Source organism: Capra hircus, chromosome 15 (genome assembly GCF_001704415.2).
Source record: "Capra hircus breed San Clemente chromosome 15, ASM170441v1, whole genome shotgun sequence".
NCBI lineage: Eukaryota > Metazoa > Chordata > Mammalia > Artiodactyla > Bovidae > Capra > Capra hircus.
The window spans coordinates 38,079,077-38,105,787 of NC_030822.1; the positions used below are offsets into that span (position 1 = coordinate 38,079,077).

Here is a 26,711-nt window from a genome sequence, read left to right on the forward strand (position 1 = left end):
GCAAACATTGGATTGGCCAAAAAAGGTCCTTCGGGTTTTTCCATATAATCTTAAGGAAAAATCAAATGAACTTTTCGGCCAATCCAATATAAACCCTCTACCTTTTAGATAAAGGGGCAGCAATCCTGTCCTTCAGCCCTGCAGACCCATGAGGAATGAAGCCCCCCTCCCCTCCTCAGTGCATCTGAAAGTGAAAGTATTAGTAGCTCAGTCGTGTCTGACTCTTTGTGACCCCACGGACTATAGCTCACCAGGCTCCTCAGTCCATGGAATTCTTCAGGTAAGAATACTGGAATGGGTTGTCACTCCCTTCTGCAGGGGATCTTCCCCAACCCAGGGCTTGAACCTGAGTCTCCTGTATTGCAAGTCTCTTGAGTAAATACTCCATCCCAACTCTCGTGTAGAGGCCTGGAGCTCAGGTATCTGTGTAATCTTGGCAGTTCAGTCTTTCCCTTTGCGTTTGCGGCTGGGGCACCCCTCCCCTGGCACACACTCCCACAGCTCCCCTCTTGAGGGTCCTTTGAGCTTAAAGATATAACCACTCCTCCCTCCCTGCCTACTCTGAACCTCTGGAGGGCAGTAGGAGGAAAAAGCCCCTGAAGTTTGCTACAGAAAATCCCCAGGACCAAGCCTCTCTCTATCCGCAGCTCCCCCAAGCCCCATCCCATCCTGGTCTGTTGCAACCAGCCCCCAGTCACTTGGCAGGATGCTGCTTGGAGCTGCATAATTGTGGGTACTAGTGGGGAAACGTCTGGAAGCTGAATTCCCCAGAAGGCAACTCAGCTGCTCCCTGGGCACCGGCAAAGCCCGCGTCACCCATCTAATGAAACAGGGCTCCCAAGGGGCCTGCAATCTCCACAGAGGAGGAGGAGGGCATGGACTCTCAGACGAGTCTCAATTTCACAGCATCAGAGACGCGAGCACCAACGCGCTGAACCAGAAAACGAGAGTCTGGCAGGAGCTGCAGACACACCGTGAGCGCCAGGGGATCGGAGATTAGGGCCCTTCAAAATCAATTTTGAATTCAAACTTTTAAATGTGTTCTCTAGATGCCACGAGGGGACCCTCCAGGCAGGCTTGGCCTAGCCAGCTGCTAGGTCCTGCTTGCTTCTTGGAACAGCCAGGGCCCATCTGCTAGCCCCCAGGCTGGGTGAGGGAGGGGAGGGTGAGGAGGCTGGGAGGGAGACTCCAGAAGTGGGAGAAGCCTCTTAGGTGCCAGTAGCCCCAGCACGGCCCCTGGGTGCCTGCCTGAGGTGCCACCCTGGGGCCTCTTGTTGAAGGCTAGGGGGCTGCTCCTCCCTCCTTTGCAGACCTTGGTGAAAAGAACTGAAGGCAAGGCCCACATGAGCCAGATCCCCACAAACCCCAAACCTGGCTGAGGAGGCTCGTGGGGCCCCAGTGGAGGGAGCTGCTAAGAACACGAGCAGTGAGTCAGACAGGCAGGAATTTGTATCTCAGACATTTGTAACTCAGACCAGCCATGGGTTCCCAGGGAGAAGGTGCTGGTTCAGAAGTGAATTTCCCTTCCAGAAACCTGGTGGGAGGAAGCCTGCTGTGCGGGCCTGGGCGTGCAGGCCCTGGGCAGTGAGAGTAGTCTGAAGCCTCCCAGAGCAAAGGGAGAGAAAGCATGACTAGGTAGCTGGACTGCTGGGAAGGCCGGGGTGGCCGCAGGCTGCACTGAGGCATGGGGTCTGCAGCCAGAGAGCTGACAGTCATCCTGCCTGCCACCCGTCAGGCCAGGTGGGGCGTGCTGAGCACCATCCTGGCCCTGCACTGGAAGGGGATGGGAATCATGGGACAGCGGGCCTCAGCTGGAAGCCAAGCAGAACAGACTGCTCCAGCCAAACTTGGGAGGAGGCCCCTAGGCCCACAGGAGGACAGCCTTGGAGATACTTGCAGGCAGAGTAGGCTCCTAGCAGCCCTTGCCCTGCCTGGGGCCCTGCTCAGGCATATTTGTTCCTCCAAGCAGACGATCAGCCCACCACTGATGCGTTCCATCTCTGGGTGGGGAAGCTGGTCCACGACAAGCCTGTCTGACCTCAGTGACTCACCGCCCCTGCCCCTCCAAACCTGAGGCTAAGCCCTCAACTGGAAGCCACACTGAAAGAGACATAAACACGAGCAACTGTGAGCCTCTTCCACTGAGAGGCACCAGAAGGGCAGCCCCCTTCTGGAATGAGCAGCCCTGCAGAAGGGCTGGGGTCACCAGACCACTTGCAGGCGAGGAGGCAGGAATGCCCCAACCCCTCCCACCCCTTGTCTTGGGAGTGGGCTGCCGGCTCTGCAAGGAAATTACAACATGGGCCTGGGTAATGCTCCTTTTAGTTACAGCATAAACTGCGGCAATAAAGCGTACCTGGGGAATGTTTAGAGAAAGCACTAATGATTTCTTCCCCAGTGGTTAATAAATTCACTTCCAGATCAATTTGTTCGCGATAGAGCCTGGCGAGCGGAACCCGCGCGGCGGGCACAGCCGACTGTGTCTTTTTCAGTATAAATGATTTATTACAATGATTAGCGGCACATAAACAATTTAAAATACAACGCTAATTAGTTTGGGGAAGAAAGGAGGGGAAAAGCCACCCTGCCTCTCTCCCCATTATGTTCTACTTCCCTAAGTGTGTACTTTTTAATTAAATCCAAATGTCACAATAAATTTAAAGTGTTTTATTACCATTCGGGCTAACTAAGGCAGTCATGCAAGCCCCCGTCTCAAGCATCATGGGCGAGGCTGGGGGTGAGGGCTGAGGTGCAGCAGGGCCTGTCTACAAGCTCTCCTGGAGATGGGAGGTTTGGGTGAGACCCCTGGAATCCCCTCCTGCTTTCTGGCAGCCCCAGGCTGGAGAACGCTGGCAAAGCGCACCTCCTCTCAGCTTCCTGGCCAGCCCAAGGGATGTCTCCTCCCCAACACTGGCTCTGAACAGCCCAGAATCTACCCATTTCTCCTCAAAGGTCCCACAGCACTCCGCACCCTCCCCAAGCCCCCCTCAGGTGTTGTAGCACCTGCCTCACATCGTGCTTGGCATTTCCTATACATCTTACCACATTCTCCTTCCAGTGCTCTGAGGAGTAATTACTGCTTCAGTTTGGTGGATGGGGAAATTGAGGCTCAGAGAGGTGGAGTAATTTATCCAAAGTCACACAGCTAAAAAGTGGACTCTTGACAAATCCTAGTGTAGCATTTTGCCTTAGAGCCCACGTCTTGCCACGTCTGGGGCCTGACTTTCCAGCATGCAGGATGGGGACGAGAACATGATGGCTGCTCAGACAAGGATCTCCCTCTCATAACACCCTGCTGTGCCCAGAGACACAGGCAAGACAGGAGTTCAGGCCAGGGACCTGGACCCTGATGAGTCTAGGTTCAAGTTCAGGTTCTGCCATGAATCCACAATGTAAACTCAGTCAAGTCCTTCAGCCTCTCTGAGCTTCAGCATTTCCATCAACAGAACTCGAGTAATAATACCCAAAATGCAGGGCCAAAGGAGCAAAGCAGCTAAAGCAAGAGGAGTGTTTTGCAATCCTAGACACGCTATGTAAGTAGTAATTACTAACAACAGCTCTTGAAGTGAGCAAAGATCCATAAGAAATCCCACTTCACTGATCAGAAAACTGAAGCCAGCAGGTGAAAAGGACTGCTCAGGGGACTAGGCTGCAGGCAACCTCCCTTCCCAAAGCTCAGACAGCCAAGGATGGTTTATCTTCTCAACATTCTTGTACTATTTATTTAAAGTCAAAAACAAATATCCCTAAACATAGAATTACCATATGACTCAGCAATTCTACTCCTAAATATATACCCAAGAAAAATGAAAACATATGTCCACACAAAAACTTGTATATGAATGTTCATGGTAGCATAATTCACAATAGCTAAAAAGCAAAAACAGTTCAAATACCCATCAACTGATGTATGGATAAATAAAATGTGATATATACAGATAATGGAATATTATTTGGCAATGAAAAGAAATGAAGTATTGAGATATGCAACAACGTGGATGACTCTTGGGAACATTATGATAGGAAAGAAGTCAGCCACAAAGGCCACCACTTGTCCGATTCCATTTGTATGAAATATCCAGAATAGGCAAATCCATAGAGACAGAAAGTAAATCAGTGGTTGCCAGAGAGGAGGGGAATGGGGAGTGGCTGCTAATGGATATGGAGTTTCTTTTTCGGGTGATGAAATGTTCTTGAATTAGATAATGGTGATGGCTGCATCACTCTAAATACACTGAAATGCACATTTTTAAAAGGTTAATTTTGTGGCATTCAAATTATTCTCAGTAAAGCTGTTATAAAGGAAAGCAAAACAAACAACAAAACAAATATTCCTTTCAGAACAAGAGAAAACAGTTCATAAAAAGTAAATGCTGGGGTCAGGAGAGGGGTCCAGCCAGCCCTCGGCCATGATCACCCTGTCTCATAACAGCTACTCCATAGGGAAGGGCTTCAGATCACCCTCCCCACCCCTACCAGCTCCCTCCTCAGTCCTCCCATCCAGAAATCTGATTGTGCCTTCTCTTTCCAGCCCTGCTCCCTAGGCAGCTCAGACCATACTGGTGTATCACTCTCCTCTGACTCCCTGAGTGTGTCCACGCCTACACTTGTGTTTTATCTCCCTAGAGCTCTCTGTTGAAATTTCTCCATCCTCTGAGGCTATCATCCCACCTACAAACAACATACTCAGGGAGGGGGTCCCCGTTCCATACCCTGAGCTTGTCCTACATCAGGGACCAGTGACAGCATAGGCACTATGACTTGGATTGGAGTGAGGTCCTCCAGGTCCCCAGCCAAGGCTCAGAAAGGAGTGCTACCCTCTCTCAGGGCCTGCGAGTCTCCCCTAGGCGGGGTGTACCAGCTCAGATCCAGGCCACAAAGGCCAGGGAGGAAGGTGACTAGGCTGCCTTGGGGGCAAATGAAAACTGCTGGAGGGAGAGAGTACAGTGCCCAGGCCAGGGCAGCACCCCTTGTGGCTGATCTGAGAAGGTGACTCAAGAAGATGAAGCATGCGGTCAGCAGAGGGAGCCAGGCCCACTGTGGCAGGGTGCACCTAGACACCCCTGAATCTGGGGCCTGGACTGATGCTCTTGGGATTTCTCTCTTCTTGGGGAAGGTAATCTGAAGCCTTTACCCTGGAAGGGAAGGCAGGGCATCTGGAATGTGGGCCATGGGAAGAGTGCAGCCAGGGTGGAATGGTCTGGGTGGCTCCCTAGGCCAGGCAGGAGCGGTGCTGCACAGAGGCCCTGAGGAACAGCTCACTGCAGAGCCAGGGCCTTACACTTGGCTCACCATGGAAGTGCCCTCAGACACAGGTTCTGATCTTCTCAGGCCAGTCATACTCTCACATAATCAGGAGGTGGGCTGTATTAGACATGGATAAGGGTAGAGGGACTTGGCTCTTTCCCAGAATCAGGAGTTTTTTAAAAAAATTTTTATTTTATTTTTGGCTGCACTTCATTGCTGCACTTGGGTTTTCTCTAGTTGCGGCAAGTGGAGGGCTACGCTGTAGTCGTGATGCACAGGCTTCTCACTCTGGTGGCTTCTCTTGTTGCGGAGCATGGGCTCTAGGAAGCCCAGGCTCAGTAGCTGCGAAGCACGGGCTTAGCTGCCCTACGGCATGTGGGATCTTCCTGAACCAGTGATTGAACCCATGTCCCCTGCATTAGCAGGCGAATTCTTAAGCACTAGATCACCAGGGAAGTCCAGGAGCTTTCATGGAAGACAGCCTGAGAGAGGAAACAAGCCCAGAGCTGTGAAGGCCAGGAAACACTTTACAGACCGATCAAATGAGATTCTGGGAGCTGGAAAGTGGATAGCTGGTTGGGCTGGACTTGCTGCTCCCCTGCCCTGGTGTGCTCCCGCCTGCCTCAGGCCAAGGGCTTCAGCTCACTCCTTTGAAGGCTGGAAAGCCAGATGCTTGGTCCAATCATGGGGCACAGAAGAGAGCACGTGTGCAGGGAGCCTCAGGCCAAAGCTGGGCAGGGTCAGCAGGAACCTCTGGGACAAAAGTGGATAAGGACAGGCTTGCAGTTGAGGACTCTGTCTGCCTTCCCTGGGGCTCAACTCTGGAAACTCAAGCCTTGCTACTGGTAGTAGAAATGCTCTAGGCAAGATCTTGACCACCAGGAGACTTCAGAGGAGCCCTCACATTCCTAAGGGCACAGCTCTAGCCACGCCCTCCACCATTTCTTTCCAGGACTTCAACTGCCTCCAGTGTGACCATCTAGTCCCCCGTCTCCACCCCACCCACCCACAGGCCCAGAATGACTCTTAGAAGGAAGGAAACTGCAGGAAGAAGCAGAGGGCAGTCTGAGGCTGGAGGGGGTACGGAGTGGTCTTCCTATAAAACTCAAAACAAGGAACACTTCCCTCCTACGTCATGCCTGGTCTTTTTTTGCCCCTAGTTTTATCCCCTCCAATTATCCTCCAAATTGGGAAAGGAGCACATCAAGGCTGTATATTGCCACCCTGTTTATTTAACATATACAGAGTACATCATGAGAAATGCCAGGCTGGATGAAGCACAAGCTGGAATCAGGATTGCTGGGAGAAATATCAGTAACCTCACATATGCAGATGACACCACCCTTATGGCAGAAAGTGAAGAGGAACTAGAGAGCCTCCTGATGAAAGTGAAAGAGGAGAGTGAAAAAGCTGGCTTAAAACTCAACATTCAAAAAACTAAGATCACGGAATTCAGTCCCATCACTTCACGGCAAATAGATGAGGAAACAATGGAAACAGTGACAGACTTTATTTTCTTGGGCTGAAATATCACTGCAGATAGTGACTCCAGCCATGAAATTAAAAGACATTTGCTCCTTGGAAGAAAAGCTATGACCAACCTAGACAACATATTAAAAAGCAGAGACATTAGTTTGCTGACAAACGTCCATCTAGTCAAAGCTATGATTTTTCCAGCAGTCATGTATGGATGTGAGAGTTGGAACATAAAAAAGGCTAAGCACCAAAGAATTGATGCTTTTGAACTGTGGTGTTGGAGAACTCTTGAGAGTCCCTTGGACTGCATGGAGATCAAACCAGTCAATGCTAAAGGAAATCAGTCCTGAATATTCATTGGAAGGACTGATGCTGAAGCTGAAGCTCCAATACTTCGGGCTACCTGATGTGAAGAACACTTATTGGAAAAGATCCTGTTGCTGGGAAAGACTGAAGGCAGCAGAAGGGGACAACAGAGGATGAGATGGTTGGATGGCATCACCAACTCAATGGACATGAGTTTGAGCAGGCTCTGGGAGTTGGTGATGGACAGGGAAGCCTGATGTGCTGCAGTCCATGGGGTCACAGAGTCAGATACGACTGAGTGACTGAACTGAACGGATTGAGTAGATATAACAGTAATATATCTTTGTCTTTGTCTCAGGTTCCTGGCACTGAACTCCCCTACACCTTGGAATTTCCTGGGTAATGGGAGTATCTTTTGTTATTCATAAGGAGTCCCTACTGAGTCCCTCTGAGTTTATACTAATGAGGTGACTTAGGGTGGGGGCCCTAGATAGCCTCAGGCTGGGGCTGGTCACCAGAAAGACCTTATGATTAGATGGTCAGAACTTTCTGCCTCACCCACTGACCTCCAGGAAAGGCTGGGAGGTGGCTAGTGATGAAGCTCTATACAGAGTCCTGAGCAAGATTCGATGAGCTCTGGGCTGGTGAGCATGTTCACATATTAGGAGGGTGGTACATGCCAGCTGCACAGGATGGAAGCTGCTGTGCTCCGGACCCTACAGACCTCACCTTACATGCTGCTTCATCCACCTGCTCATCTGTATCCTTTATCATATCCTTAGGGCAAACTGGTAAATGACAGGAAATGCTTTCCTGAGCTTTGTGAGCCATTCCAGGAGATGATCTCACCGGAGGAGGGGGTGTGGGGAACCCTGATAATTACCATGTTGATCTGAAGTACAGGCGACACCTGGGCTCGAGACTGGCTTCTGAGGTGAAGGCAGTCTTGTGGGAGTGAGCCCTGGACCTGTGGGTTCTGACGTCACCTCTGGGAAGACAGGTGTCAGAATTGAGTTAAATTTGTAGGACATCCAGTAGGTGACCACTGAGAACTGGAGAATTGCTTGGTGGTTTTGGAAAACATTCCAGAATAGCCCAAATGATCTTAATAAAATGAAAATCTGCCCTCTCTCTGGGATAGAGGAAGTCTTCATTCTGTCTATTCCTCTCCTGCCTTCCTTTACCTGTTAACTCATTCATTCACAGGTCATGCAACAAATATTTACTAAACATCTACTACTAGGGGCTAGCCCCTAACAGCCATATGTTAATAAGCATTGTCTCTTGATGATATTTCGTTAAGAAAGTAGTTCTTAATGAGCTTCATTAAATCAGTTTGATGCCTTGATCAATTTTCTATTCATTAGCGTTAAACAATTTCTTTCTCCTCCATTTTATTATATTGGAATTATTCTCATTGGGGTAAATTATTCTTAGATTTTTAAGTTACTATGTGGCTTATGATCAGTTTGGTGCTCAAATGAAATCTTTCAAACTAGAACTTTCATTGTTGCCGAGGATATTTTTTTTTTTTGTAGTAATTATTTATACCAGAAAATATTTCCTGAGCCAACTTTGGCAGGTCTAAATTCTATCAGGAAGATTTGGTTCTTCTGTCAATTTTTAGTCAATAACATATTTTGCCAGGTGCAGCCTTAACTGTTGCCAGTTTTGCTTTGTGTTAATCATTTCAACCAATTTAGATTTTTTCCTGGATTATTTTTTTCTTTACATTTTCAATAATACTAATGAGATGTTATTCTTGTGTAAAAGGCATATTTTAGCACTGATCTGATAAAGCATTCTGAGGATCAAAGAGTAGTGTGAAAACATCCTAAGGGGCAAAAAGGCAGGTCAAAACATCATACTCTGTACTTGGGCTGAGTACTAATCGGGACCTGCGCCCAAGTTAGCCCCATCCACTGTCCTCTGCTCCTTGGGAGCCCTAAGCCCGGCCAGGATGCCTGGAAGCTGGGGAGCAGCCTCTGGCTGGCATGAGAATGGCCACCTACAAGAGACTGCCTCTGGTCAACAGGCAAAGAGATGAGGTTCAGCCCTGATGTCCCATCCCAGGTTGTAGGCAGCCTCTGCTGGGCCCCGGACTTTTCTACTCAGAAAGCATCAGCTGAGTATCTCAGGGTCAGCAAAGAATTACTAATGGATGCTTCTTGGTGCATTCATACCCCCACCCCCCAACCACTGATAAAAGGACATAATTGACCAGGGTCCTCTCAGGTCTGAAGCTGGGACAGGCTCACTGGCCTCCAGGCTTTAGGCCTATTCCAAGAGTCCCCTCTGTCTCCTAGTTGAGCTCTGTCTGGGAAGAGCCAGGGATGGGATCGTCCACCTGACCAAGTGTGGAGGGTTGGAGGCCACAGATGCTTTCACCTGGGATCTCTACTTCTTGACCCCGGGAGACGAAAGAAGGACACAGCAACATCAATGGGGTGGTGTCTCTCTCCTGGTCTTGGCCTCACCCCAACTGCTTTCCACCAGTGGTCACGTCTCCATGCATGGTATAGCTGGGCATCAAGCAGCCAGCAACCCTGGAAACATAAATGGGAAAACATAACCCCAGAGAGGGGAAGAGGCCTGCCCAGGGACATACTGTGAATTGGTGGCAGAGCCAGGTGGAGGAGGCATGAGTTTTGGTCTCCATCCTTGCCCCAGCCCACAGGAGAGTCTCCTTCAGCCCTGTTCACAGGTTAGAAACTGCTGAGGTGGCCTCTGCCCAGGCAACCTCAAAGACGCAGACGCAGGCAAAGGGCCGAGGCCCTCAGTCCCACTGCTGTGGGGAGGCTGCCACAGGAAGGAATGACCCTCATCTCTTCCGAGAAAAGAGAGGCCCTGGAGTAACAGACAAGTGCTTTGTAAGCCTGCCCTCTCTGGGCATAACCCTCTCCTCTGCAAAATGGGCCTAATGCTGAGCTCCAGCCTCCTGGAGGTGCTGTGAAGATGAAATGAAAGGTGCTGGGACATCCGTGTCCTTCCCTGGTATGAGGTGATGCAGGGAGTAGAGGCACTGGGCCTCCTAGGGATAGAGGTGAGTCACTCTCTCTGGGGGCAGCTAAGCTGTTAGACACCTGGGGCCTGAGATGCTATTCCGGAGGCTGACCTCTCACAAGCAATAGGAAGCTTCTTAAGATTGTCCCAGTGATCCTCTGGCTTCCCAGGTAACTCAGTGGGTAAAGAATCCACCTGCCAGTGCAGAAGTCTCAGGAGATGTAGGTTTGATTCTGGGTTGGGAAGATCCTCTGGAGGAGGGCATGGCAACCCACTCCAGTATTTTTGACTGGAGAATCCCACAGACAGAGGAGCTTGGTGTCCCTGGGGTCACAAAGCGTTGGGCAGACGGAAGCAACTAAGCGCACGGGCGTGCAATGGTCCTCTGCACCCTGTGCCACCCCGCCCCCACCCACCTCCTTGAGTATGAGCTAGACCTAGAGACTTGCTCCCAAGGAAGAAAACACAGCAAAAGTGATGGAATGTCACATCTGTGACTAGATGTGTCACATTGTATAAAAGACTGTGACTTCCTGTTGCTAGCAGACATTCTCCCTTGGTGGCTTCAAGGAAGCAAGCTGCTCTAAGTGGAGAAACCCACGAGGCATGGAACTGAAGGCAGCCTTTGGCCATCCTTCAGTGGGGAATGGAGGCCCTCAGTCCAGCAGCCCACAAGGAATTGAATCCCACCAACAGCCACATGAGGAGAAGGCAGTGGCAACCCACTCCAGGACTCTTGCCTGGAAAATCCCATGGATGGAGGAGCCTGGAAGGCTGCAGACCATAGGGTCGCTAAGAGTTGGACACGACTGAGCGACTTCACTTTCACTTTTCACTTTCGTGCATTGGAGAAGGAAATGGCAACCCACTCCAGCGTCTTGCCTGGAGAATCCCAGGGACAGGGGAGCCTGGTGGGCTGCTGTCTCTGGGGTCGCACAGAGTCGGACACGACTGAAGTGACTTAGCAGCAGCAGCAGCAACCACCACATGAGTGAGCTTGAAAGTTCATTCTCCCAGATGAATCTTTAGATGAGACCACAGTCCCAGCCAGTGCCTTGATTATTATGACAGACTCTGAACAGAAGACCCAGCTGAGTACCTGGACTCCTGACCTACAGACACTGTGAGATTAAAAAGTGGGTTCTTTTTTAAGCTGCTAAATTGTGAAATAATTTGTTACACAGCAAGAGATAACTAATACACCACCACACTGGTGGATACACACAGGACAGGAAGGACCTTTCCTCAGGCCAGAGACAGGGGGCCTGTGTACAGATCTCTGCCCTACAACCCCTGTTGTTGTGAGCCTCCTGGAGCCCCATTCTTGCTGTGTAGTATGGAGAAGTTGGAGGACAGAGAACACCCTCTAGCCTGCTGCAGCAGATTCCCTGTTCTCCGCTGGGCAGACCAGGAAAGTGGGTGGGGCTGACCCACTTCCCTGTGGAGTCATTGCCCGGGTCCTCTCCAAAGAACACTCCTTCCAGAGCTCTGAACCCAGGCACATCTGGAGCAGAGTAAACTTTTCAAAGCACGCCCACATCCACTTTCTCCCCTGCTCCTCCCAAAACCCTAGGAATGTGAGAGAGACCACATCAATCACCTTTAAGACCATCAAGAGCTGTGTGAAGATGGTCATGATATCCATTTCAGCAGTTAGAATTACTATTCAGTTTACTATCTAGAATTACCTAGTGACCAAAGTGGGATTTGAACTCAGTCTGTCTCACTAAGCCCAAGCTAGTTTCACTTGGAAAATTAAGAAACGGAGAGTTCAAGCATTCCTGAGGCAGACCCCAACAATCCATAGGCAGCCCCCCACAATCCAGGCTGTACAGTCTATCACCAAGGGATCAGGAATTGGAGTTTTTAAAGATTCAGGGGACAGGAACGTCTGGATGGAGTGGGTGCCCATGGGGGCCATCGGAGCCCAGACCAGGGCTGCTCCCACTTATCCAAAAAGAACCAGCCTCCCTCCCCCTCTCTATCAAGTCATTGTGCCAACCAGCAAAGGTGAATTATTAAAACTCCCGTCTGGGGTACCACATGGATTTTTCTCCACTGAGATTCCAAGCAGAGGGGCGGCCGCTCCCGCCACACAATATTAAAATGTCAGGAGTTTAAGGTCTGCGTTGGTTGAGTCATAAGTTATCAGCACCCAGTGAGGGCCGACAGAATGCCTCCCTTAAATTATTAAGCAGAAAGCGTCAGACTGTAATATTTTGCTAAACCAAAGTACAGACACAGACAAAGATGTCATTTCAATATTTGAAACCAGCAAGTTTAATTTAAAATAAGAGCAAACCAATAAGCTCAGAACATAGCGGCGTATGAGAGGAAAATTATACTGTGAGAGGAAAAAAAGTGGAAGGACTTAAGAAATTTATAAAAGTAATCTCCAAGTGGAAATTAGAAATCAAGGCCTAGAAACAGAATAACACAAAAGAAATATTACTGTCCACTTTCTAAATCAATATAACACTGCTCCACGCTGGAATTACCATGGTAACTCAAGTAAAAAGAATCAAGCAATTCTTATTATTTCAAAATAAAATCACAGCCTGAAGCCTGGGTTTTATTACAACCACTGATAGATCGCTGGCTTGTATTTATCTGAAATATTGCTTTTCAATCAGCTGGTTTATGAATGTACACGGGCCTCTCACCAGCCCACTTACTGCCCTGTTTTGAGGCGAGGGGCTAACCAATGAATTGATTCCCGCCTGGCTGCATCTGCATGGATGCCCAGGTTTCAGTCCGCTCTGGGAACCATGGAACTTCACGCCCCTTGCAACTGATGGGTGACTTTGCAGGACAGACGAAAAGCCAGAGAAGGCAGTGGGGCCTGACCTCACTGTGGTCCCCGCCAGGCTTCCCCATGGAGGAACCGGCCAGGCCAGGCTCTGATGTCGGCTCCCAACAATGGCCCCCACAGGAAGCCTCTCACACCCCCAACCCCAAGTCATCCTCTTGCTGGCTCCATCCCTCTCCCATGAGCTCCCCCTGCGGCCCCATTACAGACCATTCCTGATCCTACTCAGGGTCACAAGTGTCCTTCTCTCCCATCCTCAAGTCTGCCAGCTGCAACGGGGAGCTGGGAGCCAGCAGAGCAAAGAGGGGTGCGGATGACCTGGGCTCACAGCCAGCTCTGGTCTTGTGAGTTGTGCAACCTGTATGTGGCTCTAAGTCTCTACCCCTCCCCATATTCACACTCTTTGCAATGTGACTTTTCACCTCCTTCCTTCAAGGATAGAACTGTTCCCTCCTCTCTTGAATTGGGGCTGGCCTTGTGATTTATTTTGGCCAACAGAATACAAAGTGACAATATCCCAGAGCCAAGCCGAGGCCTCAAGAAGCCTTTTGCACATTCATTCTGGACCTGCCTCCAGCCTGGGAACCATCTAGAAAAGTCTGCTGGATGATGACAGACGTAGTCTTGTTATCCCCAGCATCCAGCTGATCAGCCATCCCCCAGGCATGAGCGAGTCCAGCCAAGGCCCAAAAAACCCCTTAGCCAAGCCTAACCTTCATTACTGACACACAGATTCAAAAGCTAAATAGATGCTTGTTTTGAGCCTCTGAGTTTTGGAGTGGTTGGTTATGCAGCAATAACTAACTGATACACATGCACAGTACAATGCTTGCTTTTAATCAAGGGCTCAGTGAAACAAGAGCTGCTGTGTAAAGACCAAGAGGCCAAAGCCAAAGAGATCATCCTGCATCTGTGCAGAGAGCACTCTCACTTCACATGGACACTAGGCTTCCAGGATTATCAAGTATGTACATGGACATGAGGTGCCAGTTAAGTGCTGCCCCCACTGTAGACATGTGAAAACCGAGGCCCAGGAAGTTGCCTGAAGTCACACAGCAGACAGCCGGGTCTCCTGACTTATGCTAGCAGGCTGCACCTGAAGCAGTAGGCCACTCAAGAAAGCCCACTTAGGAAGGGGTAGCAGGTAGAGTTGGGGACCCGGTAGGCCTGCACTCTGAGGCATCTGTCCCTGCACCTGGGCCAGCCCCCCTCCCTCCTGCCCCCCACCTCTGTTATGTCAGCCACAATAGGCTCCTTCCTGCCTTAGCCAGAACACAAAATAAATGTCCTCCAACCAATGAGAGATGAGCTTGTAGCTAGTTGGGTGGATGTGACTCTGAGCAGGACCTGGAATGGTCTGTAAGAAGCCTAGGCTGCCTGCAGGCTCCCTCAAGGCCAACCAAAGGGTAGAGAGGATGCACCAGGCAAGGGGGACAGCATGAGCAAGGGTACAGAGGGAAATGCCAGAATGGCATGGGAGATAAAACCAGAGTGGACATATCAGTCCTGCCCAGCCTAGTGTGGCAGCAGGTATCTGCTAGAATGTCAGGGTGGCAAAGGCTGTGTCCTCTGGTACCAAAAGAAAGGTGGTAGATGGGATGGGAGAATGGTGGTGAAAGAGTTAGGTCCAGAGTCCCAGATGAATGCAGTCCAGTGGTATCTTGATAAATATCTCACAACTGATTCTCTAGGAAAAAAAGAAACCTTGGTTTCCAGTGTTTGCCAATTTCTGTGGTGTTAATATTTCCACTATGGCTTGTATCAAGTTACCAATGTGATGTCACTGAACTCAGAGTTGGAAGGGATGTGCAAAATCAGCTTTTGCAAGTCAGCACAAGGTGACTCCACCGGTGTAGCCCTATCTAGAGTACAGACCTACCAGGAAAACTCAGGCCAGCAACACCATGGAAAGTTCAGCCAAGGCTGGGAGGAGGTCGTATGTGCCTTGGTGTCCTTCAGCTCCAGGCAGGGCAGGCAGGCAGCATGGGCTACAGGCCACATGTACCTCTGGGGCTGCTCCAGCCCATGAAGGCCCAGGTCAGGTTAGCGCCCATCAGCACCTACCAGGAGGACCTACCTACATCTGAGAACACATGCCCTGGCTGTCAGTGGGGCCATGAGTAGGATGCCCAGACACATGGTCTTGGTTAGGTTCATATTCCTCCTTATCAGAGATTTCTACCATCCAGCCTTGTCACACTTTGGGTACAGGCAGAGGCATGGAAGCCAGGATGGAACACAGAAAGATGCTAAAGCTCTGGGCTCTAACTCCCTACATAATTCTGGGCAACTTTGAGTCTCAACTCTGCCACTATAAATGGAAGGGCTTACAAAGAGTGATTTTGGAGGCTTCTTCCCATGGTGCTACCTGACTGTAAGGACCTGAACAGTGGTGAGTAGTGAGTTCGCCCTGCCTCCCGGACAGTGGTGAGGGATGGCCATGATGGATAAACTAGAGAAAAGGGAGGATGAGGGCCCAGTGCTGGGCAGCAAACAAAGCACGGATCTGGGCACAGGACTATTTCAGATCAGCCTGTGGTTTTGCAGATGGCACTGTTACTGCACAATGCATGAAGCTTCCTGGTTTATTATGTGTGTACATGTACATTATCTGAGTTAATTCTGATAACAATCCTGCCAGTTAGATGTGGTTGTTCTCACCACAGAGATGAGAAAGTCTAGAGGCAAAACCACCTCAACACTGGGTTGGCACAGAACACAGAACTACAGTGGACATATTGGGCCTACGTAGCTCAGCACAATAGTAGATGTGGCAGTCAGTCCCATAGTACCTGCCACACTGGGTATCAGGTCCTTTTTTCTACCTTCATCCCTAGCTGCTTCCAAACTTCATAATGTGCCTGATCAGGGGTTCCTGGGAGGTCCTCTGGCCCCTGGAATTGGACCTGAACAACGGTTTTGGCCTCCTGGCTACACGGGGACAGCTCTGCCCTTTGTGGGATATAGCTCTAGAGGAGGCCCACATTGGCTAAGGACCCCATGCTGGCTTGGGTCACTTTCATCAGCCAACCAGCTCTGTCTTCTGTTCAGAGAAGGCCCAGCCAGGACCACTCTCCAGCTTCAGCAGCCTTGCCTGTGCCAGCAGTCCAGCTGTGCTAAGCGCTAAACCTCATGTCTCTTCCGATCATAGAGGGTCGGCCGCCAATGCTCACTGGCAACCATCCATCTGTTCCAAGGGGGAGAGACCAAAATAGACCTCCTCTCGGTCCTACTCTCAGATGGGGCTGAGTGGTTCCTTAAATGGAAGCAGGTGGGGCAGCCACCCCATCTGATTCTGGGACTTGGAGCTAGGTGGAAATCAATTCTCAGAAGGGATGAGAAGCAGGCCCCAGCTCTAGGAAAATGCACATTTCCATGTGCTAAAAGCATCGTTGTGGGACATGAAAGAGAGAGAGAGGCAGTTCCTACGGCCACAGAGGCCAAGTGAGTGGCCAGGCCAGGGCCGAGCCCCGGCACGCAAAGGGTGAAGCTTTTAGGCGAGCAGCGGCCAGTGATCTCAGCTTCCCCCAGTCCTAATGCTCCTGAAAGGCTCTCTCCCACTCCCTGTAATTGGGCATCAGTAGTTAATGCAGTATTGACTGCATTACACGCTCCCGTGCCTCCCTCGCTAATGCCAATTGCATCACCTTGTATAGTCACCGGCTTGCTTAGCCAATAGCCGTTAAAAGCAATCCAAATCATGAATCATATGGGAAACTTTTAGCAAGACACTGCCATCCAAGGAGACAATTTACAGTTGAGTTAATCTGGGTACATTAGCGAGACATGGATTCCGGACGACAGACCAATTTATGTTGTTTCCCTGTCCCCCCACCCTGTCCCTCCCATCCTGAGTTCTCCGCATGGGCAGATGAATGGAAGAGCAGAGAACAGACAGAAGCACCTGCTTTTTACCCTGGGCTCTGGGAGGGGGTTGGGGAAAGGCATCCTTATAGGCTCCCTGCCTCGCTGAGTTTGGGCAGGAAGGGGACATAGCTGTACATGCTCAGATTTTGTGATGCTTCATTCCCCTGCATGAGGAAATGGCTGAAGCCCAGGCCAGACTGGTGGGTGCAGTTGGAGACCCTTCTCTTCCAGGCACATGGCGGGTGCCAGGCCTGCTCCCCACCGTGCCAGCCTCACAAGGCCTTTACCAGCCCTCAACAGAGAGCAGTGTCCAGTGGGCTCCACCCTCCTGCCGATGGGTTGGGGTTTGCACTACGGAACAGCATCAGGGCTCACTCCCTCCCTGCCTTACCTCCAGGACCAGGGAGGTCCTGGCCACACTCTGCTGGGAGAGGCCCCTAGGACCCTCTGTAGTCCAGAGCATGACGGGATATTCTAGGAGGTCCTGCCGATCAGTAGCCAAGTGTAGCTGAGAGCTTGCCCCCATGGATCAACCTAGTCTGCTGCGGAGGCCGTGCTCATAGAGGTCATTAACAATTGAAGATGCACTGTCTGGTCCTCCTCAGCCCAGCTCCAATCTCCTTAGGTCTTTTTAACTTATTAAAAATGCCCTAGGAATTAAGTCTGGCGTTGAGTTCCACTGGCTGCCTGTGTTTCCTGCAGTCGTCCCGGCCCTCCTGCCGGGCCTATGCAGAGGCAGCTTACACCCAGACCTGCCTTTCTGCAGCACACACGTGGGGCCACACCTTGGGGGTGACTTCAGCATGCTCTCCTGCCCATTCCTTCACAACCTGAGGCTCTCCCTGTTTCTGGGGCTGCCTGGACCCTCTGCTGCCTGCTCCCGCTCTAGGGCCATTTCTCCAACAGGCTGAGAGCAAATCTGACTTCAGGGTTCAGGGCTATAGCTCCTCTTGGACCACAAACCTCCCCTGAAAGCCCACTGCCTGGTGCCAGTCCAAGCACAGGTGCCAGAGGGAGAAGGGTGATTTCTCCAGGAAAGTTGGAGCTGGGCTCCCTTTGCTGACAGGCAGGCCCCACGGCACGTAGAAAGGCAGGACCCTGAGTTCCAGTAAAGTGGAGCTGGCTAGGCCAAGAGCAAGCATCCAAATGAAAGCAATTAATCTTGAAATCCGAAGTTTAACCGTTTGCAAAACAGATCTTTCCTCTCTGTGGTGGCCCTTCACTGCTCGACCTAATGGATTACTTTATTAATAATGCACTGTGCTTAAAAGCAAAAAAAAAAAAAAAAATTTTTTTTTCTGACGATTCAATACTTCAGAAAGTCTCTTAAACCCGTTGCTACGGCAAAGCGATTGATATTTTATTATCTTTCAGAAGTGCAACATGAAAGCCCTGCAGCCCAGCAGAGCAAGAGCTTTGGTCCTCGGCAGCTGGCAGACCTGACTTCAACCAGAGGAGCCTGGGCCTCTTCCCACAAGATGCTGTCAGGTGGAGAAAAGGCGTTGGGGGTGGTTAATAGGAGCCTGAGTTCCCCGCTGCAGCCAGACAAAGGGTGCAGTCCACAGCCGGGAGGAACACACTCCTCGGGGCCCTGGGGACCACTGCTGCCACCCAGCCCAGACGGCCACCTGCTGGGAGAGCATTAAGTGTGAGGAAGGAATTAGGCAGCAGGTTTGGGGTGGGGGGGGGGTGAGGATGTGAATGGTCTAGAGCCTTTCTCCCTCCATCTACCTGAAGGTACCACCTTCAAGGTTTCTTGGAACCAGGAGATGCTAGACTCCAACAGGGAATGGAGGGTGGATTTATGAGCAAAAAGGCTGCTTTTGAAAGACATGCTCAGGACACGAATCAAATGACTCCTCAGGACTTAAGCCAGTCTTCTTCCTTGCGCTGTGAGGGGCCCCAGAGCTCAGTGATCTCAGCACTACTGGGCACCACATCGTTAAGACTGGGCAGGCTGGGGACCTTAGGGCAGAGCCAGCTCTTCTCTACAGGTCTGGGGAACACTAAGGGAAACACATATACCAGGGTGGGTAGGCAGGAGACTGGCTGATATGACCTCCAAAGAACCATTTCCATTTAGGGCTCATCTAGAAACCTTTAGTACACAGAGTCGAGGCATTCTGGGGTGCCTGCACAGGGTACAAGAGCTGGTGCTGGTGGCAGTGTTATCTTGTCAGCTGGAAGCCAGTCTTCCTGCTTGAGGCCACCTGTGTACAGGGCCTGGGTCTTCTGGATTTCTGGCTTGGGCCTAGGGAGTCAGTGCCAAACAATCTGGGCTGAAGACATACCCCAATTTTCACATGCTCCCCATGGTGGGAGCACCTCCAAACACCAAGGAAGGACCTGGCTGCCCTGGCTCCTCACTTTACCAAGAGGAAAAGTGAGGTCTTGAGATGGGCACGACTGGTCCAAGATAACACGGGGAGTCGATGAGAAAGGAGCTAAAGCAAGGACTCCTTCTTCCTTGTCTGGCCTCACCCCAGACCTCTTCTCCTTTCCAATTTGTACACACCTGCACCAGCCCAGCCCTCTAATGGCCCACCTGGGGCTCCAGGGGAGGGGCCCACAAAGAGAGAACACCACACAGGAAGTGGGTGTCTCACCCTAGTCAAACCCTGGCAAATCCATTCTTTTGGCCTGAGCATTTAGCCCTCCTCCCTCTCTTTCTACACACATGCCCAGAAATGGGCTGACCAGCCACAGAGCTCCCCAACATGCCACCCCTGGGCCAGATATTTTAAATGGCTCTTCCTGCCTGAGGTCTCAGTGGGTGGAAGGGAGGCTAGGGGCATCGACACACAGTGGCAGCAAAGCGAACATCCTGTGTGACCTTAAGTCACTTAACTTCAGATTTCCACCAAGTGACCAGGTCAGGAACACCACCGACCTGGAGGGCAGAGGGCACAGACCTCCATACTCACTGGGAGAGGTCAGCTGATGTCACTCAAAGAGGACTCTGGCTGACTCACAGGAAACCCCTCTTCTCAGGTCCTCACCAGCAGTACAACGCAGCTGGGGCCTGGGTGCTAACAATTACATTCATGTCTCCCGACAACACTAACCCACCAGGTAACCCTCACCTCCAGGGCAGGGCCACTCTCCAGACCCCGAGGGCTGCCCCTGGGTCACAGGACACCCACTGGTTTTACCCTCAAGGGGGCTGGGTTCTCCGACCTCTCCTGCACATACCAGGACAATTACTGCGGGACAGTCGCAGTCAGGAAGGCTTTGGGTGTGTGAGACCCCCGCTGTTCTGACCTCTCAGGCGCAGTGAAGCTCTTGATCAGGGTAGGTCCTGGTGGCTCCGGCACGCGTGCTACTGGCCAGGAGCGGGACACTTTCTTCCTCTGGGCCAAACTCCTGCCTCCGAGCTCAAGAGCCCGCAGGGAGACAGTGGGCAGCACAGGAGGCGTCCCTTTATCTCAACGAGCTTTCGGGCAGCTGTGTCCCCGAAGGTCCGGCCGGCTTTCCCCCTGGCCTGCCGGGCACCCCGGTGGCCACCTTCTTTCTGCGCGCCAGCCGGCCGCAAGCTCTGGAGTCCGATTTCCCGAAGCCACTGATTTGCTCGGCGCTCTGCGACTCTCGGGTTACGCGTGCGGCGCGAGGGTGATGGCTGCGGTGAGAGGAGCAGCCGCAAAGACGAAACGCTCTACGCGAACCGCCTCCGCGCCGAGATCCGAGGGCAGCCAGAGCCTCCACGCGGCCCCGCAGAGCATCACACGGCTGGAGCACAGCTCGCCCGCCCGTGGTCCGGTTCGGCCTGGCCCGGCCCCGGGGGCGCGCAGCCCAGAGGTCCCTTGCCTCCCCACCCCAGTCCCAAGCCCCCTGGGGACCTCCAGCCCAGCACAGCCCGGCGTGTGCGCGCCCGTGTCCCGGCGTGTGTGTTCCCGCGCGCCGCGGCGGGGGCGCAGGGGCGCGGGGCGTTGGGACCCCCGCCCGCCACCTACCGTCCTCCTTGTCCAGCACCATCATCTCGGGCGCTCCGTGTCCAGCCGCAGCTCGACTCGGCCGGGAGAAGGGCGCCGATTCCGGGCGCGCTTCGGCGGGGCGGCCGGTCCTCGGGCAGCGAGCGGACTCTAATTACCCGCTTGTCCGGCTCTTAACCTAGATTGCACTCAGCTAGAATTACATTCAGAAGTGAAGCACTTCGCAGATACAAAAGCAGTCTCACCTACTTTTGTGCCTCAGAATTGCAAGGAACTACGAACTGCAATTTGGAGAGGGAGAGGGAGAGGGAGCGAGAAGTGGGAAGAGAGGATCAGAGCCGTTTCTTTGATTCTCACCTTCTAAATGGCTCAATTTGCCCAGTATAATCTGTCTTAATGTAATTGCATTTGATAGCTCATAACCCTGGCTCTGGCAACGACACAGCTTTCAGCCTCATAAAGTGTTTTCCCCTCGGATTTAATCTGAATCTCAATCTAAAATTATATTCAAAGAGATGGGGGAATCTCGGCGGCCGTCTCCCGCTGCCTTTCTCCCTCAATGTATGAGGTTTGCACTCCTGCTACTGAATAAATGCACACATTTCCCGAGGCCCCCCTCCCTCGCGAGTTAATGGGGAGTGGAGACGCGCGGCTGCCCGGCTCCGCAGCGCCACCTGGAGGCCTCTAGGCCTCAACTCGGCGCGTGGCTCTGCTCAGGCCCCAGGGTCCTCATTCCCAATCACTATCTGGTGGACTACTCCTGTCTGTCAGTCCCCTCAGCCTTGATTTTGGACCCCTCCCACGGGGCACTCTATCTCTGACCCCGTACCCTCCCTTCCTACCTCCTCTCTCTGGGGTTCCTGGTTGCTTCCTGGATTGTTTGGCAAAGTTAACCCTCTGCAGGGCACAGATTTTCTCACTGTTGAGTCTTCCATCACCACCCTTACTCCAGCAGCCCCTCAGAAGAGCATCTTGATTTCACAGAGAATGAGATCCTGTCTCAGCTTCTATCTAAGCAAGCACAGCATGGCCTTGAAGGTTATTATTTTCATTCCACAACTATTTATTGAGCACATATTATGCACCAAGCTCTATTCTAAGGCACATGGGGATACAGCAGTGAAAACAGATTCCTACTATTACAGAATTGATGATTCTTGCTTAGTAATGCCGGAGGCAGGAAGAGATAGTGTTCATCTCCTCTCCTTCTGAACCCTGCTTCTCTCTGAACACCCTGGGGCTGGTGCCCAGGCTGCCTTCTCCCCAGGAAGGCCACTCTTCAATATCAAGGGCTTTTTTTTTCTCTTTTGACAGCACAGAGTTCCAGGATGGGGTGGAAATCTTAACAGCTCTTCTCCAGACACATGTGCCAGAGGCTTATCCCCCGCAGTCACTTCCAAGCATTAGATCCAGGCAAGGAGAAGGAAGCTGGAGTCCTTGGAGGGGCAAAGGGCCATCACAACTTCATCTCGTCTCTGCCTATTACCAATAGAGGACTTTTGCAAGTCATTTTCTCTCCCTGGGGCCTCAGTTTCCCTGTCTGTGAAGCAGAAGATGGCTTTGCTATCTCCAAATTTGCTGTGGGGATCAGATGAGACAATGCATATGAATATGCTTTGTAAACTGTGGCACCCCGGACAATGGTGAGGGGGAGGCAGTGGGTACAAAGGAGATTTGAAGGCCAGGTCATGCCCCTTAAGCCCTAGAGGGCCCCAATGTGGGGTGCCTGATGGGAGGGGGAAGGGGAGAGGGGATGGTGCTGCAGCCCATCCTCCTCTACCCTAGGCAGGAAAGTCAAGCTTTGAGAAAACAGAAGAGAGGCTGCTTCTAATGAGATGCTTCATCCGCAGCTCAGAGAGTTTCGCTTTCCCCTTCATCTTGAATACTTAATCCTAATAGTCCTTGAGTATATTTGATGTTAAATATATCATTTTGCTCAGACTCACCATCCCTCAGGACTGCAAGCTTGATCTCTCCCCTGCCACTGCAGCTCAACTGTACCCTGAGGGTCTGAGGGAGGCTTTGGCACTGCCGCCGCCGGCACATTTAGTGCCAGCCCCTCACCCCAGCCTGAGCTGGGGGCCTGACAGCGCAGCAAGCACTGGACCTAGCAGGCTGGCAAGGGGGAGCTTCTTTCTGTAAGACACCTCTTTGCTACCTGGAGGTGTTCACTCTACAAGGGCTGTGGCCTTACTCCTGGCCTCCAGGACTGCTCCTCACTCTCAGGGTCTGGCCCTGACCCACAAACCCAAACAGATTAGCTGGGGCCACCTTCTCACTCTCAGGTGTGTGCTTGGGACTCTGTCCCAACATCAGCTCTCCTCAGCTCCCAAGGTGCCCAATTAGCAGCCACACAGTTAGCAGCATCTCTTTCGGGAGTCACGGGCCTTGCAGCCCAACCCAGGGACTGGGGCAGGCCTGGGTTACAGAACAATGCTGTAGAAGAGGCTGGGGTGTGAGCAGGGAGTTGGTGCTGTGTGTGAAGGGCTAGCTACCTTTGCCCACAGGCAGTACCCTCTGCAGCCCCAGTGATGAGCACTGAGCTGCCACACTCATCTGGAGAAGGCCTTCTGGTGGACAGAGCTACCCAGCAACTCTTGGACGCTTTGGGTGGCTTGAGCTCCCACCCAGGAAGGGGCCTGCTGGGCTGACAAACCCAGGCAGGAGCCTGGCTCCTCCAGCAGCCTCCCTCGCAGCTTATGGGTAATTGTTGGGCAGGGAGGTAACTCTTGTGCCCATGCTCACTCCCACCCAAACTGCCTTCAGGTCCAGGGGCACGCCCACAACACCGAGGGTGGAATTCTCGTGTCCCCCGGGGCTGGGGGGCGGGGGGGGGGGTGTATGCACCTGACACATTCCACAGGTGATGAGCATGTACTCTCACTGTGATACTGCCAAGAGTGCTCCAAAATGCCCTTGAAATGCCTCTGGGGACAGCAGAGGGAGGCTAGTTGCTCAGCCCCCTAGGTTACGGTGAGCAGAAAGGGGGTGAGCCTGGCTGCTTTACAAAGTTTTGGGCGGGTCCTCGCAGTTTGTCATTGCATCTGGCAGTAAAGTCCCGATGAAGGATTCCTGCACTGGGGTTGTGGGGGAGGGGGCTAAAGACCTGATGCCCCGGAGGCCCAGCAGACCAGATATTCCAGAACTCCTCAGTGGGGCTTGTCACATGTGCCTTGGCCTGAGGGCCTGCTTCCAGCTCCAAGATGGAGTTCCAAGCTGGCCTCACAGGTGACACTCAAATGGGGTATCTGGAGTGACAAAGGCCCGTTCCCAGTGGCCGCCACAGTTGAGGGGACAGAGTGAATCTACAGACTTTGTGTACCATCAGGATGCCTGCTGGCCAAGTTCAGGCGCCCCACCCTGCCCAGCCTCCTACTCCCACAAAGCAGCCCATGCATAGGGATTTGCAACCAATTAGAGTGGCAAAGTAGACAGTTGGCAAACTTTTCCTCTTTCAGTTTCTGGAAGCCCAGGACAGGCCTTCCAGGAAGCTGCCGTTATAACTTGTTACATTTTGTGAGGGCCTATGGAGAAGGTAATCGCACCCCACTCCAGTACTCTTGCCTGGAGAATCCTATGGATGGAGGAGCCTGGTAGGCTGCAGACCATGGGGTCACTAAGAGTCGGACACGACTGAGCGACTTCACTTTCACTTTTCAGTTTCATGCATTGGAGGAGGAAATGGCAACCCACTCCAGCGTTCTTGCCTGGAGAATCCCAGGGACGGCAGAGCCTCGTGGGCTGCCGTCTATGGGGTCGCACAGAGCTGGACACAACTGAAGTGACTTAGCAGCAGCATGCAGAATCTACACTCCAGAAAACAAGTCTCCCCGTCCCTTCAATGAAGGCCAACCCACCCCTGCACAACAGCCCAGAGAAGGTTGTGGATATAGGCTGTCGACCAGATGTCCTAGTTTGCCCCAGTTCTCTGGACTGAGGGGCTTCCAGGACCTGGGACTGTCAGTGATAAAACAGGGATGGTCCTGGGCAAACCAGGACAGTTAATCACCCTATTGGGAGGTGGCAGGGTGGGACAAGGGACTAGCGGGGCCAGAGTGAAAGGCCAGGCACCCAGACCCCTCCCTGCACACAGGCAGCTGCCTCCCAACCCCCAATTTCCCAGCCTCCTGCCTTAGGGCTTCATCTCCAGGGCTCCAGAGAACAGCCCTAGTAACTGGGGATGCTCCAAGGACCAGCAGGGCTATGAGTTCTAAGAGACTGGCAGTTACAATGGGAAGGGTGTGAGCTGGACCCCAGGGGTGGTTAGATTTTCTGAGAGTCAAGCTTCCTTATGCAACTAGGGTTGGGGTGGGTAAGTAAAGGGTCTTTAAGAAAAATAATAGATTTACTAAACAAAATTACAACGGAAGGGCTCTGAAGCTTAAAAACTCATTCCTTCAAGGTGAATCCGCCTCTGCTATCTTGGATATACAGCCCATCCACATGCCCTAACCGGCAGTGCACCTCCCAACACTCTGGGCTGGGGTAACTGATCGGTGAGAGTCCTCCCCAGCCCGGTCAGGTGTGAAGCCATGTCACCCATCCCGCAGCTATGAAGTTCCAGACCTGAGGGACCCCAGGACGGTGCTGGTTGGACGGCACCCCCACCCCAGGGTTTTCTGGGCATCCTCCTGGGGGAGACTTTCCCCAACGGTGCAGAACTGGGAACATGCAGATACCCAGCGGGGAGGCAGAGAGACTGAGGTCAGTGGGCACTGCGGGGAAGCCCACTGCGCGGATTGGAGAGGTGCTCCTTTGCCCGCGAGGTGGCAAGAGCCAGTGAGAAAGTTCCCTGCCCGAGCGTGCAGGGCTGCCGGGCTTGGCTGGCCCGTGTGACTTCCTAATCCGGCTGAGGAGCCTCGGGCTGAGCCCGGCACTCCGACAAGCACCCGCGCGCACCTCCACCGCGGGGCTTCCGGGGAGCGGGCCAAAGGCGGCCGGGGCCGGGCGCGGGGGAAGCTGCAGCCGCCCTCGCCCTGCGCCCCGCGGGTCCCCGGGCACCTACCGTCCTCTTGGTCCAACACCATGGTCCCCGGCGGCTCCAGCCCGGCCTGGGCCGAGGACGCGGAGGTGCGGGCGGCTCGGACTCCACCGTCGCCCGTCTGCTTTGCTCCCGCCGGCCCCGCGCGGGCTCCGCGCCCGGCGAGCGCGGCCGCGGACTGGGGCGGATCGACCGGCGCCCGGAGCTGAGCCCCACCGGCTAGGAGCTCCGGCGGGCGGGCGGGCCGGCCAGACCCGGGGGCGGGGCGGGACGGGGCGGGGCTGGGGCGGGGCTGGGGCTGGGGCGAGTCCGCCCAGCCTCGTTGGCCGAGCCGAGCCGAGCCGGCAGCCGCTGCCCGGGCCGGGCCGGAGCCGCCGGAGCCGCCGCCGCCGAGCGCTCTTCTCTCCGCGCCGGCCGCGCTCGCTCAGCCGAGTGAAGAAGCCTGCGTTTCCCAGGGCCCCTCACATTCCCCTGTTAATTAAATCAATTCATTATGTTCAGATCTGATTAGCGGCCCTTCCCCCCTCTTTGAATCAATTATTCAATACACAAACATAATTGCTTGGGCCAGAGGTGCCCGCCATTAGCTTATTTAACTCCAAGGACACTAATTACCCGCAGGGCACGGGAACTTTTCTCATTAATTCTGACAAAACACAAAAGCACAGCCAGAGTGTGTGCGTGTGAGGGACTCTGTGTGTGTGTGAGTGTGTGTGTGTGTGTGTGTGTGTGACCACATGCCAGAGGGAGGGCTGTGTGGGGTGGTGAGACACCGTGGGAGCTTCAGCTTGGACTTGGGGGAGGCGGAATGTGGGCGATTTCGGGTGGGTGTATGTGGGTGCCGTTTTGAGTCTGTTATTCTGTCCTTGTGAGTGTGGGACTCCTCGTGTGTGACTGAGTGCATCGGAGTGAGTGCAGCTCTGGGGCTGGGCACCGTGGGCCAGTGCCTGAGACCCAGCACAGGAATGTGTGAGCCTGTGCACGCGCTTCTGTGTGTGGCTGTGAATGTGACTCCGTGGCTACTGTGGCCGGCGCCCCATCCCCTTTCATTTTGTCTAATTTTCTGGCCATTGCACACTGCAGGCTCAGACCC

The 26,711-nt window shown here is 52.9% G+C and overlaps 1 protein-coding gene across 2 annotated transcripts in view; it reads right to left on the reverse strand.

Moving 5' to 3' along the window:
- Positions 1 to 25,823, reverse strand: part of LMO1 (LIM domain only 1) — a 41,551-nt gene extending 15,728 nt beyond the window's left edge. The window contains exon 1 of one of the 2 annotated variants that reach the window (XM_018059499.1): positions 20,659 to 21,285. In XM_018059499.1, the coding sequence (XP_017914988.1) occupies positions 20,659 to 20,683 (25 nt within the window). In that variant the 5' untranslated portion in view covers positions 20,684 to 21,285. Of the gene's footprint in view, positions 1 to 20,658; positions 21,286 to 25,642 lie in introns of those variants that run through there. The other variant, XM_018059500.1, reaches the window with a different exon arrangement.